This window comes from Lichenostomus cassidix, chromosome 1 (genome assembly GCF_008360975.1).
Source record: "Lichenostomus cassidix isolate B80296 chromosome 1, HeHo_3.0, whole genome shotgun sequence".
Classification (NCBI taxonomy): domain Eukaryota; kingdom Metazoa; phylum Chordata; class Aves; order Passeriformes; family Meliphagidae; genus Lichenostomus; species Lichenostomus cassidix.
Genome location: NC_139479.1, coordinates 29,537,418 through 29,551,218, shown reverse-complemented (window position 1 = coordinate 29,551,218; position 13,801 = coordinate 29,537,418). Strand labels below are relative to the sequence as shown.

At 41.0% G+C, this 13,801-nt stretch overlaps 1 protein-coding gene across 6 annotated transcripts in view; it reads left to right on the top strand.

Moving 5' to 3' along the window:
- The window catches only part of NPAS2 (neuronal PAS domain protein 2), a 105,571-nt gene that overhangs the window by 82,367 nt on the left and 9,403 nt on the right, over positions 1 to 13,801 (top strand). For 4 of the 6 annotated variants that reach the window (XM_085054775.1, XM_085054768.1, XM_085054742.1 and 1 more), the window contains 7 exons: positions 780 to 886; positions 2,040 to 2,187; positions 2,766 to 2,847; positions 3,539 to 3,680; positions 4,402 to 4,508; positions 4,681 to 4,773; positions 10,451 to 10,597. In XM_085054775.1, coding sequence (XP_084910901.1) covers positions 780 to 886; positions 2,040 to 2,187; positions 2,766 to 2,847; positions 3,539 to 3,680; positions 4,402 to 4,508; positions 4,681 to 4,773; positions 10,451 to 10,597 — 826 coding nt within the window. The remainder of the gene's footprint in view (positions 1 to 779; positions 887 to 2,039; positions 2,188 to 2,765; positions 2,848 to 3,538; positions 3,681 to 4,401; positions 4,509 to 4,680; positions 4,774 to 10,450; positions 10,598 to 13,801) is intronic. The other 2 variants (XM_085054749.1, XM_085054758.1) reach the window with 2 other exon arrangements.

Below are 13,801 nucleotides of genomic sequence, written 5' to 3'. Positions count from 1 at the left end.
AAGCTGATGTTTACTGTTTTACATCACTTTTGCTTTTATTTTTAATGGGCTTTTTGAACAAAAGGACTCTGTTTCTTCAGCCGAATTTGTGATTAGCTTGTTCTTGCTTCCTTTAAAATTATCAACAGACCAAAGTCTGTCACATGGCAAAATTATCTAATTATTATACAGCTGCAGAAATCTTTCTTTCCAAATCCAGTCATTGATTGCGTGTGTGCAATTCCCACTGAGTTATGGAGGGAAAGTCTATGCTGGCCTGAGGCATCTGTGCTGGCAAAGGTACAAAGCAAGTGCCTCAGCATGCCACAGATGAGCTCTCCAGGCACCCAGAGGAAAGCAGCACAGATGATTTCTCCTCCTATCCCCCTAGTCTCAGCAGATGATGGCTTCCAAACACCTCCCCACGCATTTTCCCCGGTGCAAGGGCTGCAGGAGCCATCGCAGAGCCCCTGACCAAGGAGCAGCCAGAGCACAGCTCCCTCACAGCAGGTTCCTGTGCAAAGGTCCCTGAGAAGCTGAGCTGCTTTCCACAATCACATCTTCCCTGAAGAAAGGGTGTTATCCTAGTCTTGTCCTGGTGGGATGGTGCCTGCTGGTATTGCTGTGCCCAGCTGAGTATCCCAGGCTCCAGGTGGGGGAAAGTCAGGATCCAGTCCCCTGGGGTTAACAACTATACACTGATAAGTGAAAGCAGATCTGGGCTGTTTGCATTTCTGCATCAACATGCAGAAGAACTGCTTGTTCTGTGTTTTACGGACTCATATTGTGCCTAACCGCAGAGCACCACCGATTATCGGATACTTGCCTTTTGAAGTGCTGGGTACTTCTGGCTACGACTATTACCACATAGATGACCTGGAGCTGCTAGCAAGGTGCCATGAACACTGTAAGTACCACATGGCCCAGGTTCCTGGGAAGTCACTGGGACACCTTTTTTCAGTGAAATATTGTTCAGAGGGGGAGGTTTGACTCTTGCCTCAGCCTGTATATCTTAGCAGAGCTGTAGCAGACTGCAGGCATTGCAGCTGATTGGCATCTAGGACAGATTTACCAAGCACTGAAAAATACAATTTTACCTTCTGTATCCCCAAAAGTACTCAGTGAGACTCACTGAATGCATAAATATGCCGGATTTGACCCCTGTTCTATTAGTAAAAAATACGCAGGAATAGTTTAAGCAATTCTTGTGGATTATTTCCCCTAATGTTTTTCACTGTGTATTTGGGATTAGCTGTGATTATTTAAATATGGTCTATTAGGATTTAATTGAAAAACTCTTTCACTAAGTAAAGAAAATAAGGCAGTGCTTTTCAAATATTTGCTTACAGAACTTGCTGTAACATCTCAGTTTATCACTTCCACTTGTCCTGAAAGTATCCTGTCAACATTAGTTTTTATATGTTGACATTGAAATATAGAAAGGCTAAATATGTTGATGTTTGGGCACCCCGTGAAATCACTGGGGGGAAAAATCAAAGATTAATTTGGTTGGTGAATCTTCAAAACCTTCAGTACAACCTGGTTTAGTGTAGTTTGAATTCCTGTCAGTTTGGGAATTTTCTTTCAAATTATTTTTGTCTTTGCACAGTGTTATCTCCTGTGCTTACCTTATTCTAAATCCATCTGCACACAATATTCATCTTTTCAAGCATTTTTATCCTGTACATTTCTGCTCTAGAATTTAAGATGATCACTCTTAGAAAATAATCCCAGATGTCTAATTAAGCAGTATGTGATCAGCACATAAAGCAGGGTAAGATCTATGTTTAAATTGTACGGACACTAATTCATTAGTGTCCAAACTTAAGGTTATTTGTACTGTGTAGGAATGTACCATTCAAAATGTCAGATGATGATACCTACTAATTGTTATGATTTTTGCTCTGTCAGAAGGCTGAGAGGAGCACTTAGACAAAATCGGTGCTTATACTCCTGTCTACCTCTGTCAGATACTTTTGTCACTTCTTTTTCACGTTTCATGTCATTTTCACATTGATGCTGTAATTGTGCTACAAGCTGTGTGTATTTTCTGCTGGCAGTGATGCAGTTTGGCAAGGGGAAGTCGTGCTGCTATCGGTTTCTGACCAAAGGACAGCAGTGGATCTGGCTCCAGACCCACTACTACATCACCTACCACCAGTGGAACTCCAAGCCAGAGTTCATTGTGTGCACACACATGGTGGTAAGGTATGGAAAATCATATCTACTGGCCAGGACATAAAGAACAGTAAGATAAGAGCATCCTCATGTCTTTTAAAAATACAACATCATTTACATTACAAAAAGTTAAGCCTGAACTTTCTGAAGAAATTATGGTAATTATAGAAAAAATTATCAGACGGAACCTTAGTTTATGTTAAGCTTAATTTTTTTTTTTTTTAGGAGCAGGTGAATTATGGATTTTTCCATTTTGTGCAAATGGAAACAGATCCCTTAAATATTCACTTCCTCTAATCCTTATGTTGATTTTAAAGAGATGTGTAGAAGCTTTCCAGTGAAGTCATAAAGTGGTTGTAGGATATGAACTTGACCTTTATATATTCTTCTTTAATATGCATCTTGACTTCAGGAAGATAGGAACAGACCAAAACCTGAAAATTAAAACACTCTCAAATGTTATTCAGTAGCATTTGACTTGAGTGATTTTTCAGCTCTTCATTTAACCTGTAAAATTGTACACTAATTTGTTCCTCCACTCTCTTAAAGCACACTTTAAGAAATACAGCAGTTCCATGTTGATACATAGAATTATGTTTTCTATCCAGTTATGCAGATGTTCGGGTGGAGAGGAGACAGGAGATGGGCTTGGAAGAAGTGTCCTCAGAGGTTGTGTCCTCAGCACTAAAGGTAAAAATGAGAAAAGCTTTTTTCATGAATTTATGTAGTAATCACAACTTGTTCCTATGTTAATGTCACCGAGGACTCCAACACTGTCTTTCTCCAGTGTTGGTGGATTCTTTCAACTTCAGAATTCATTGCTCACTTGAATAATTTTGACATAAATTAGGTGAGTTTATTAAAAGATAAACCTGGAGATCAGTAATAGCCACAAATTAAGTGGAACATGGGCAAGGGCAGCATGAGATATCTCCACTTTTCCTTTGCAAAGTGCTACAGTTTAAAGATTTATTTGGACAAGTTCTGGCAATCAGCCCTCTTGGCCACATCTCAGTGATGTCTAGAGGAAAGACAGCAAAGCTCCTCCTCAGTGCACGGCCGAGTGTCTCACAGAGGTTGCAGTTGCTGTCACATCCAACTGAACACAAAAATTCAGAAAAACATCTGAAAACACAAAATGACTATGGCAGTAGCTCACTATTTATTTCTAACTCAGTGATAGTGTTTGTAAAATGCATTTGTTTGATGCTGTTTGGAAGGGGCATTGATCCCTGTGTCCAGGTCTTCTCTTGACCTGAGATTAGTTCTGCTCAAGTCATTTTAGGTGTGCCAAAGAACTGGCGTGCAAACATTACGTAATTTCAAAATGCTTTACCTTTGACAGATGCAATAGCTATTCCCCTTTTCTGGTTTGTTTTAGGACAGTGGTGCCAGCTTGGATCCTGAACAGCACTTTAATGCACTTGGTATTGGTGCCTCAGTCCTCAGCGCTAGTCGGACACCCTCAGTGTCATCCAGGAGCTCACCAAAATCTTCCCACACACCCAAGTCTGACCCAGCATGTGAGTGGCATTCCTGGATTACTGCATTATTTTTAATTTAGCCAAATTGTAGAATGTGTGCTTATGTACCACAGCTGCTAATTTAACAGTAAATTATGAGGTTTTGATGATACGCCCTGACAATGAAGTGCAAAATCTGAAATGGTAACATACAAGAGGGAAGGTTCTAGTGCAACCATTTAAATGCTGGAAGATGAGCAGTGGGATTAGATGTGAAATGTGCTGTTTCAATCTGTTACAAAAATAAGGACTTTGTCTTTAGATTTGAGGGCACCAGAATGAGCAATATGAGACTTCTCTAGACTTACATGAGTAATAACAGCCTGTGGGTGACTCTCCTCTGGCCAAGATTTAGGATGCTCTAGTGTTGACTTGGGTGTACTCTTTCTGCTTCCTGGTCTGGAAAAAAAGCCAAGGAGCTAACCTAAATTTACAGTTATTCAGCCCATATAAAGGGAATTCCAGCTGTTTTAGAACAGTTCCTGGGTCCTTTTGCACTGTTCATTGGAGCACAGAATCATAATGTCTCATTTACTTTTGTCTTTGCCCAGACTCTCCTTATCAGTTTAATTTTATTGCCATTGAAGTCAACAAGAACAGCCTTGGCTCCCACTGGAATTTAGCCAGACGATTACAATTTCTACCCAGGTCTTGTCGTATTACCCACTTCAAACAAGGTTGATTTCCAGCACGTAAGATCTCACATGTACTTTTCTTGCAGCTACACCAACAAAGCTGATTACAGAGTCTACCACTCCCTTGCCAAGAACACCAAGCACACAGCAGGATTTACCCGTGCATAGACTCAGCCAACCTACTGCTCTTCAGGTAACTTCACAAGGAATCATGGAAATAGGCAGAGGGTGTAACAGCATGTGCCACATATGCAGCTCAGCAATTAAAAACAACTTACACAGAAGCCACGGCATTAGAAGAAACCTAAAATTTAAAGGAGCCAAACTTATAAATAAAGTTTTGGTTTGTTTTGTTTTTAACCTAGGTTTCTTTGCCTTCTCAGCCTCCATGTGAGCTTCTCCCACAGCAGTTGCTGCCTCAAGCAACTCTGCAAAATCAGCCTGCACCTCTGGCACAGGTTAGTTGGGGATTTGGAAGTGGAATAGGTCACTTGCTTATCTCCTGATATTTTCTTATTTTGGGGCTTTTAGGTTACCTGTCCAGTAACTAAAATCCCCAAATCCAAACTTTAAACACTTAAAATATTGTGGGAAAGTAATCTGAATTGTACACTTGTGTATTTAAACATACAACTGCATGCAGGTGTTCAGAAGCCCAGGTGCATGTGGGTTCAGGTGTGCACACACTTCCATTTCACAGGAGGACAAAAAACAGATGGGAAAAGAGTTTTCAACTTTGCTTTTACAGAACCAGCTCCCATCAAGAAAAAATTCACAATGAAAATTAAAACCAAAAACTAACAAAGACACCCAGCCCTACTAAAAACACCTGTTTGGCTGTGCTGATGCAGAACTAACAAACAGTAAACGACACTCATTTTGCGAGTGTGCCAGTAATGGTGAGGATGCCGCTGGAGACAAATTTCAAATTCCTCCAGTCTATTAACCCATATCTCAAAAGTGTGTGATGGCCCAAAAAGTCACCTCAGAGTTACATTTGCAATGGATTTTGAAGAAGCAAATTTGAGTACCATGTTCCAAGCACATTGTTTTTCTGCTGTGGCCCTGCTGTGATGATATACCCCATCATCCTCTGATTTTAGGAATGAATATTCCTGGACCAAGACTGCTTCTACCATCGATACCCTGTACTTCCTTGCAAGATCCCAGAGTTTCTTCCTGTAGCATATAAAACATATAGAGTCCTGAGGATCCTGGATTTAAAATAACAAATTCTCATTTATCTCCCATGTTTAATATTCTTTTCAGGGCTCCACACTAGCACACAGTGAAGAAACAGCATATCAATTATCTGCTCTGAGCATTAATTTTCTTTTACAGATACTTCTCTCCGTTATTCATTAATGCACTTTCAAACATCAATTAGTTTATGTATTATAAGCCTGTGTGTGTTTTCTTTGACTTTTTTCTACCTCTCTTTCTTCTCCATCAAAGCTCTTTGTGAAGAGAAGCTTTCCAGTTGTTTACCAAGAGCCTTGCTGCCTTGTCCTTTCCCAGTAAAAGGCTTTTACTGGCACACCATCTCCATTTATTTTCTGACAAATTGGAGCCCTCTCCAGTCACTGGTTAAGACCCTTTGGGCTACTTAAATCTTGGTGAAGGGAAGAGGGCTGACTCGAGTCTGTCTACACAGGCAGCCCTCTGGCAGCAGTCACAGCAGTGCTCCTGGCGAGGCTCAAGATGAAGCTTGACGTGGAGCAGGGAAATGACACCAGGACATTGCAGCTTGGGCTGCTGATGTTCACACTTCATAGCAGTATTCCTGCAAAGAGTACTAAATCCCCACATACTTGCACGATTTTCATAAACTATTACAAATGTTATGATACTACTCTGTACTTCCCTCTTTAAAATAATTAACATGTCAGCCTACATCAAGATAATTAATTGTTTAGAAGATAAAGGTGTCTGCAGCACCAGGTGAGCAAGGGACAAAACCCAAAGACATGTGCATCCCACCAGGAACATCTCCTCAGCTTCCTAGCTGACCATTTCCCAGCAGTTTAGTGGCAGAACACAAGCTCATCACCTGTAGAAATAGCATGGCCAGGAGCCCTGCTGCCAGCCCATAAGGAGGCAGCAGTTTCTCCCTGCTGCCTTTCTGGCACTTGCCCTTAGCAAAAGGTGACCAGTGGCAGGAGCTGGAAGGCCACAGGTGTCCTTTTGGCTAACATTTGGCTAAAGGGTGGCAGCAGCAGGGAAAAACATTGTAAGTGGCCACAACTGCGTCTGCAGCAAGCAGCTAGCTGCTGCCTCGGGCACCATCTGCTTGAACTTTGAGTAGTTTTATTTCCAGCAAAGGCTGTGATGATTTTATCTCCACTGAAATGCGGTTTTCACTTCTGCCTTGCTTGCGTGAACGAACAGACAGCACAGTGTCATCCTAGATGTCACCTGAATGTAAATGGTTTACTTTAAACCAAGTGCTCCCGATTAGAATATTTGTTTGTTTGCCATCCTCATTGTCATACATTAAAATCCCCTACAACACAGCAGTTGTTGATGACTGAATAATAATTACCACTAATAATCCGTTTGGGATTGAGCAGGTGTTATTCAGATGACAGAAAGAGCGAACAAGTTGTTCTGTGAGCTGCAAAACTAATGAAATCCAGTTTCCTAGGGGCTGTGCCTTGCAGGGCTTGCAGGTGCATGGAGCCAGCCTTTCCCACAGGAGGAAGGGATGAGTGGATCCTTCTCTCCTTTGCTCCGCTAAAGCTTTCATGAAGTTACACAATCTGGTATTTTTGACACTCTTGCAACTCTCTTGTGTGTCTCCAGCAAGAAACATGGGTCATCTCCTGGGCCAGAAGGATTGAAAGAAAGTTGGAGGGTAGGCAGAAAAGAAAGTTTTAAAGGAAACTGAGCTAAAAAACAAATAGGGTCTCTTTTCTTTACCCAGATACCTATTGTCATGAAACTTGTAGGATCAGAATGTCTTGAGGCATCTATCTTTTTGTTCATTACATTTGAAATGAGGAATCATCCTGACAAACACAGGGGTCATAGTTCCCATCCCTGTGCTGTACAGCCTCTCTGGACCATCAGCAGCACCAGTGCATCGAGCCCCTCCCCACCAGAACATCTGCTAACATGATCCTAAATGCATCACTTTATTTTACTTTTTTTTTAAGAAACCAGATTAAAATCACTGCTGTGGGTTTTGCTTGTTTGTTTTGGGTTTTTTTTTTGCCTGCATTAACAAACCTTGATTAAACTGGTGTGATTATAGATCTCTCACAGGTTCAGTCTCCCATGTTTGACTGTAACTAAGAAGATGGCAATTTTCTGTGTATTACATGCACTTTTCTAAGGATTCTGTGGACATTTGTAAATACTTGAGATGAAGAGCAACTTCATCTGATGTCAATGGCAGAGTTAAAGCTGGGCAGTGTTTTCTGTGGAACATTTTGAGTTAAACTCTTTTAATTTATTATACAATTAGAGATTTCTGCCTTAATTAGTAGAGCAGTTAATGATCTCAAGATAAATACTCTCTGGTGCAGGTCAATTGCTGTTAGTGTCTCATTATACAAAAACAATAGAAGCTCTGTAAGCACAGAGGTCATGGCTAGAGTTATCAGCAATTTGGGGGTTGGAGTGGGAAAGGGAAAAAAGCAAAAGAGAAATTTCCTTGTTTTCATCCTTAACAGTTTTCACTCCAGTATATCATCTGTTGATGTTTAGTGTATTGATACAAAAAAAGCATGTGAAAAAGAGGAAAAAAATGACAATACAAGATGAATAAGCTAAATATAAGAACCTGCACCAAAAAAAAAAGGAATAATAATTTAAGATCAACAGCAATGTAGTCTTGTGTGCAACTTTACAAAGCAAATTAAAATTTAAAATTAAGGCATGGAAATGGATTCTCTTCCTTTTTGAAGTATAAAATGATTGTGAAATTACCTGTTATAAAATTCCTTACATTTATCAGTTGAAGAAAATCAGATTTTTTTCTCAAAGTGTCTTCAAAGAATTTGCCACTACCAAGCCCAGTGGTTAAAATGAAGCTTTTTGCTAAAACTGTTTTTAGTTCCTTTCTAATAAGGATCCTTTTAAAAACTTAAGAGCAGTCCTCACTAAAAAAGTTCATATAGAGATAATTAGATTACTAGACTTGTCTTTTTAAGAAACCCTTCTATACAGAGTCAGGTTAAAGCAGGAATTAGCTGCATCTCATCTGTGAGCCGTTGCTCATAGCATCATTCTGCTTCTAAAATCAGGGTACCTGGCACTCTTCAGAACCAAAAGGCTGGGCTACAACAAGCAGTACTGGATTCCCCTTTGAGTCACTTGTTCTTATTCCTAAACATCTGAGGTTTCCACTTGACCATTCCTCAGGTTAATTCTTTATACATGGACAAGAAAGAAAGAGACCCTGCTCTGGCTTCTCCTCAAATACCAATTTGAAGTAATACAAACCTCCCTTTGAGAGGTTTGACGCCATTTTCTTGCTCTGGGAGAGGAGCGGGTTGCAGTGATTGCACTGCTGTTTGGAGGCACAAGCATTGTGAGTCACAGCATGGGCCAAGGACTCATGTCAACTCCTTGGGCAGACAGCACAAGCTGCAAGTGCTCACAGATGCCTCTGGCAGTAAAGTGGATTCTGAGGGCCTCTGCCACTGGCAACTGCAGGTGCCACCTCAGCAGCCCTCCTTCCCCTAAGCAGGGTTGGCTGTGAGACTCAGCTCCACCTGGCCACCACTCTGTGCAGTGACCTCCCAGGTTGTGTGGGAAAGCCACCCTCCTCTGCCTGGTAATGGAAATAAACCCTCTGAAATTCTCACTCCTCTGCCAAAGGCCATTTACTTGGAGACATCATTTTTGCTAGAGGGAATGTGAAGGTACTTTCATACTTAACATACTTAACTGGTTTAAGGTGAACTAGTTAGCTGATTCAAATCTGTTCTGTCACGTTTAGATTTCTCTAAGCAGCCAAAAACTTCATCTAAGTAAATGTATAGTGCTGCTAGCACCAGAGCACTCCTTAATTCCTGTCTCGTTCTTGTTACCTTTTTTTTCCCTATTAAAAAGCCAGAAACATTCTAAGCCAGTGTACTATGGAGCAGGAAGGTTCCACCAGCACCCAACAGCTCACCCACTAGCACAGAGACACTGGAACAACTGCAGGGACAATGCAGCATTTTCAAGTCACAGCAATTTTTTTTGGTCAGTACATTCACAGCACAATTTGTTTTCATAAAGATCTTGGATGCCTTGATTACATAAAAACTTAAAAGATTTTTGGAAGGTTTTTGTTCTTCTTTTCAAAGACTGTTTTTTACTTTTGGAATATGAGCTTATGCAAAGCAATTATTTCAAAGCTTATTAAGGTATAATTAACTTTGGTGAACTTTGAATCATCCCTGAAAACACCAAATACTGGGAATTTATTGCTGTTAGTCCTCTCCACCATTCTTGAATGATTTCACTTTTGCCAGTATTGCTGCTATTGGAGGTTGCACCTGCTTCTTGACCTTGATTAATGATCTCCATTTTTTACTATTATTTAGGACAGCCTTTCTTCCATTGAGTTGAGCTATTCATTTTACATCACATATAAAAATAACTTAATGAGTGTTTCTTGTAGCTTAAGTACTACTCAGCTGTACAAATCTAGAAAATGTTTATTGTGGTCTATTGTGTGATGCCATAGCAAGTCATCAGCAGAATAAAGCATTGAAGAACTGCTATTTCTGGGCACAAAAAGCAAAGCATTAGTAAAACACATCTGGAATATACTGTTGTGCCACACTAAGGGCTCCAAACTACAAGCTAATGAAAACAATGCACTCATTTGCCATCCAATTAAGATGCTCTGGATATTTTAAAGTAGCATACTCTCAAAAACAGTCCTTACAACAAAATGTGGTCAGTTGTAAGCAGATCATTCTGAGGCAATTTAATACATGTGTGTAACACTGAAAATAGACAAGATTTAACTCTGCCTAGATGTTAGTATATTACAAAGACATTTTTATTCTTTGGCTGTGCTTTACAATCAAGAAACCACTAACTTCTTACAGAACAATGTTCTACTGAGGCCCGTTTGTATTGTAATCACTGATTTACCCCCCCTCTTTTTTTTTCTTCCCCCACCCCCTGCCCCAGTTCTCAGCACAGTTCAGCATGTTCCAGACCATCAAGGACCAGCTAGAGCAACGGACAAGGATCCTGCAGGCCAATATCAGGTGGCAGCAGGAGGAGCTCCAGAAGATACAGGAGCAGCTCTGCCTGGTCCAAGACTCCAACGTACAGGTGCGTTACTGCTGGAAGGGCAGAGTCAGGCATCCTCTTTCACGTGGCTGCTGATAGGCTTGGCAACTTAGAATTGCTCCAGAGTCCAGGATATCTGGACGAGTAGAAACCAGCTCATTTGAATGAGGATGTCGCCCTCTAAAAGCCTCTTGAGTAATCTATGTCAAGAAAGATTTCAGAGCTCTCTGGTAGAAGAGAAGGAAGGAATACCTCAACCTTAGAAGGAGGAGAATAATTTGGGTTATTTACAATACCATTTTATTACTTTATCTACTGAGTCTTCAGACTGAGCAGCTGTAGTAGGAAAAATGTTGAAGTTCAGACTTTCTTGTCACATTAAAACCCCCAAACTTCTACTAATGTCCATTTGTTCACACCTGGGAGGCATCTGAATTTGTTCCACACTGGACAGGCTTAAGCTTTTAGGGCAAAGCTGACTGAGCTTGCTCTTCTTCTGCCTTTGGCACATCCTACACAGAGGTAGAATTCTCTAGTACAGTATGTGCTTTGTACCCTTTAGGTCTACCAAACCTCAGAAATAATAGCAAGTGCAGTTTAGTAGATGCCTATAAATGCCAGGTTAAATTATCCTTGCTAGAGATGTTGCACTGGGGACTTTTTGAGTATTATACTAACAAGATTATTTTAGAAGACAAGCTCTGTCAAGGAAACAAACAGCTCAAAGAGTATTTTAAACACAGGATGAGAACATGGGACCTGCTGAAGTCAGTGGTAATTTTGCTTGCAACTTCCACACAGAAACAGACTCTCACCCAGCATCAGCATCTGTGAAATGCAGTTTCACATATTAACAAATTGGGATTGTATGTTTAGGCAATTAAGGTATCAGTGAAGCCAAATTAGAAACTTTGCCACCTAAGTTGCTGCATGCGCTCTGCTGTAAGACAGCAGAGCAACTGTGGGTTCCAAACCCAGCACTCCCTTTTCCTGATGCCATATAATCATATAGGGAGACCAGGTTTAGCTTCAGCATTTTTCTTCTATTGGTTCTCCGCTGACTTTGATTAATGGGAAGAGAGAGTCTTTCTGCAATTAACAGGTGTTCTGTTCAGAATCATGTCATGTGTCTGAAAGCTATTATTATGATTATCAAGAGACATGATATTCTCACTTCCTCTCATTTTAATTGGGTGACAGTCATTACTCTCTCCTGCTGAAGTCTTCAATAGTCATACACACTCTTTTTTTTCATCATTCAGGCAAAAATAGAATTTCAAAGCACATTCTTATGTGCAGGAAACAGATTTTATTTTTAGAACGCTGTCTCCTCTATGCACTGGGGTGCATTTACCAGCCCAAAGACCATGGGACATATTCTCAGATATGCTCAGAAGGAGCTCAGGCAGAGAGGAGCAGAGGCCCAGAGGGCAAATGATGGGTTGTTCTGTACTGCCCATCCCTTACCAATTTGTAGCTCTGAGTTACACCATACACAGTGCAACCTGACTGCACCAGGTTGGACCAAGTATTTTTAGACCATTACAAGTTCTCTGGTGTCAGTACCTACCCTTTCCCAGCTTACTGCAAATGCAGAACTGAGAGGCAGGGACAATGGAAGGCAGCTTGGAAATGCAGGGGCTGCATATTTGCATGAAGGGGCAGTGCTGGATGAAAAATACATCATCTGTATTTTGGGTGCTTTTTGGTCCCCTCAAAGCAATCAAACAAGGTAATGAGATGTGAATCATCACAGTGACTCCTGGCCAGGGCCTTTTTCTTCTCTCACTTTCTCTAGGTAAAAAAATAAAAAACCACAAAGAAATTACTGTGCTGTTGCAGGGATAGATTGAGACCAGGAATTAATTTTGTCTTACTTGGCTAGGGGCAATTTGAAAGAAAGGTTCACACTTTTGCATGCAGCTCTTTTGTGACTCACAAGCATCAAGGAGTAAACTGTTCAATCAGAAATCCAACCACGTGCTTTGCCACACAGATTTCATCACTCAGGGAGCTGGATGTCTGCAGATATTGATCTGTGTCTACTATCAAAGCTACAAAGCATAGTAACAAACAGGCAACTATCAAGCACATTTCTGGTGTCTTTAATACACTGTGTAAAAGAGCTGTAAGCATGGGGGAGTGACGCAGACTGTCTGAAAAGGGGGAAGTGTTCCCTGCTTTTCCCTTATTAGCTGCTTTATTAGCATATCATCCTCACTGGTTCACTCCATTCTGCATAGAAGTGTACAGGTAGCTCCATGGAGAATTAAGCTTGATTTCCATTTCCTTCGGAGATCTTCAAAACTGAGTACAGCAGTCCACCAAGAAATGCTTTCCCAGCTGGACAGATGTTCAGCACAGTAGTCCACATTAGAAACTGTTTGCAAAAGCCTTGTGCAGAGAAAGATGAAACTGTCGGGAGGGTTGCAGGCCCTGAATAAAAGTGTTCAAAACCCCATTAAATCCCTGTTACTGCTTTTCCTGACAATGAAGGACAAGAGCAGTAAGAGTAACCTCAGAAGTCTGAAGGATGCTGTGTCTGCTCCAGTTTGAACAGTCTAGCTAATGATTCACAGTTGCAGAGGAAGGCAGAAAGGCTGAGCCTGACCAGCTTGCAAGAACTACAATCAAGACCATCCACAGCCACCCATCATTTGCAAAGCAGGCTCTCTTCGAAGTCAGAGAATCTCAGCTTCCCAATGCTGTGCTTCTCATCTTTACATATTTTACAGGAAGAGTCTTGATGCCTGTAATGATGAGCCCACAAGCTATAATCCCCTGATTATCCAAAGGACAGGTAGAGTCAAAGAGATGTTTTCCTCAGGATGTCTTGTCAGTGTGATTCAGCCATTAGCTGTAGGGCCCATCTATCTTGGAATGAGGGGGCAGCAGTGTCAGAGGGTCCCTCCTCTCCCTCACTGCTTTGCTGTGTATGTTAACAATCTGGCCAATTAAAAAAATATTTGTAAGATGCTTCACTGACCTTGCAGTCCACAAAATCACCAACGAGACATGTCATTAGCAGCAATACAGTTAGGAGGCTGCTAATTTATCTGCTTAGACAGGAAAACATTTCATTTTTTATTAAAAGGTTTCTCTTGTTATTTAAAGCTGCTGTATTTCAGTATTTTGGGGGAATTCAGACAGGACTATCACAAAAGAGACACATTATGAAAAACCACCATTAAGTTTTGTACAAATTAAACTTCTAGGTTTAACTAGCAGGTGGAAAGTCCATGCTCT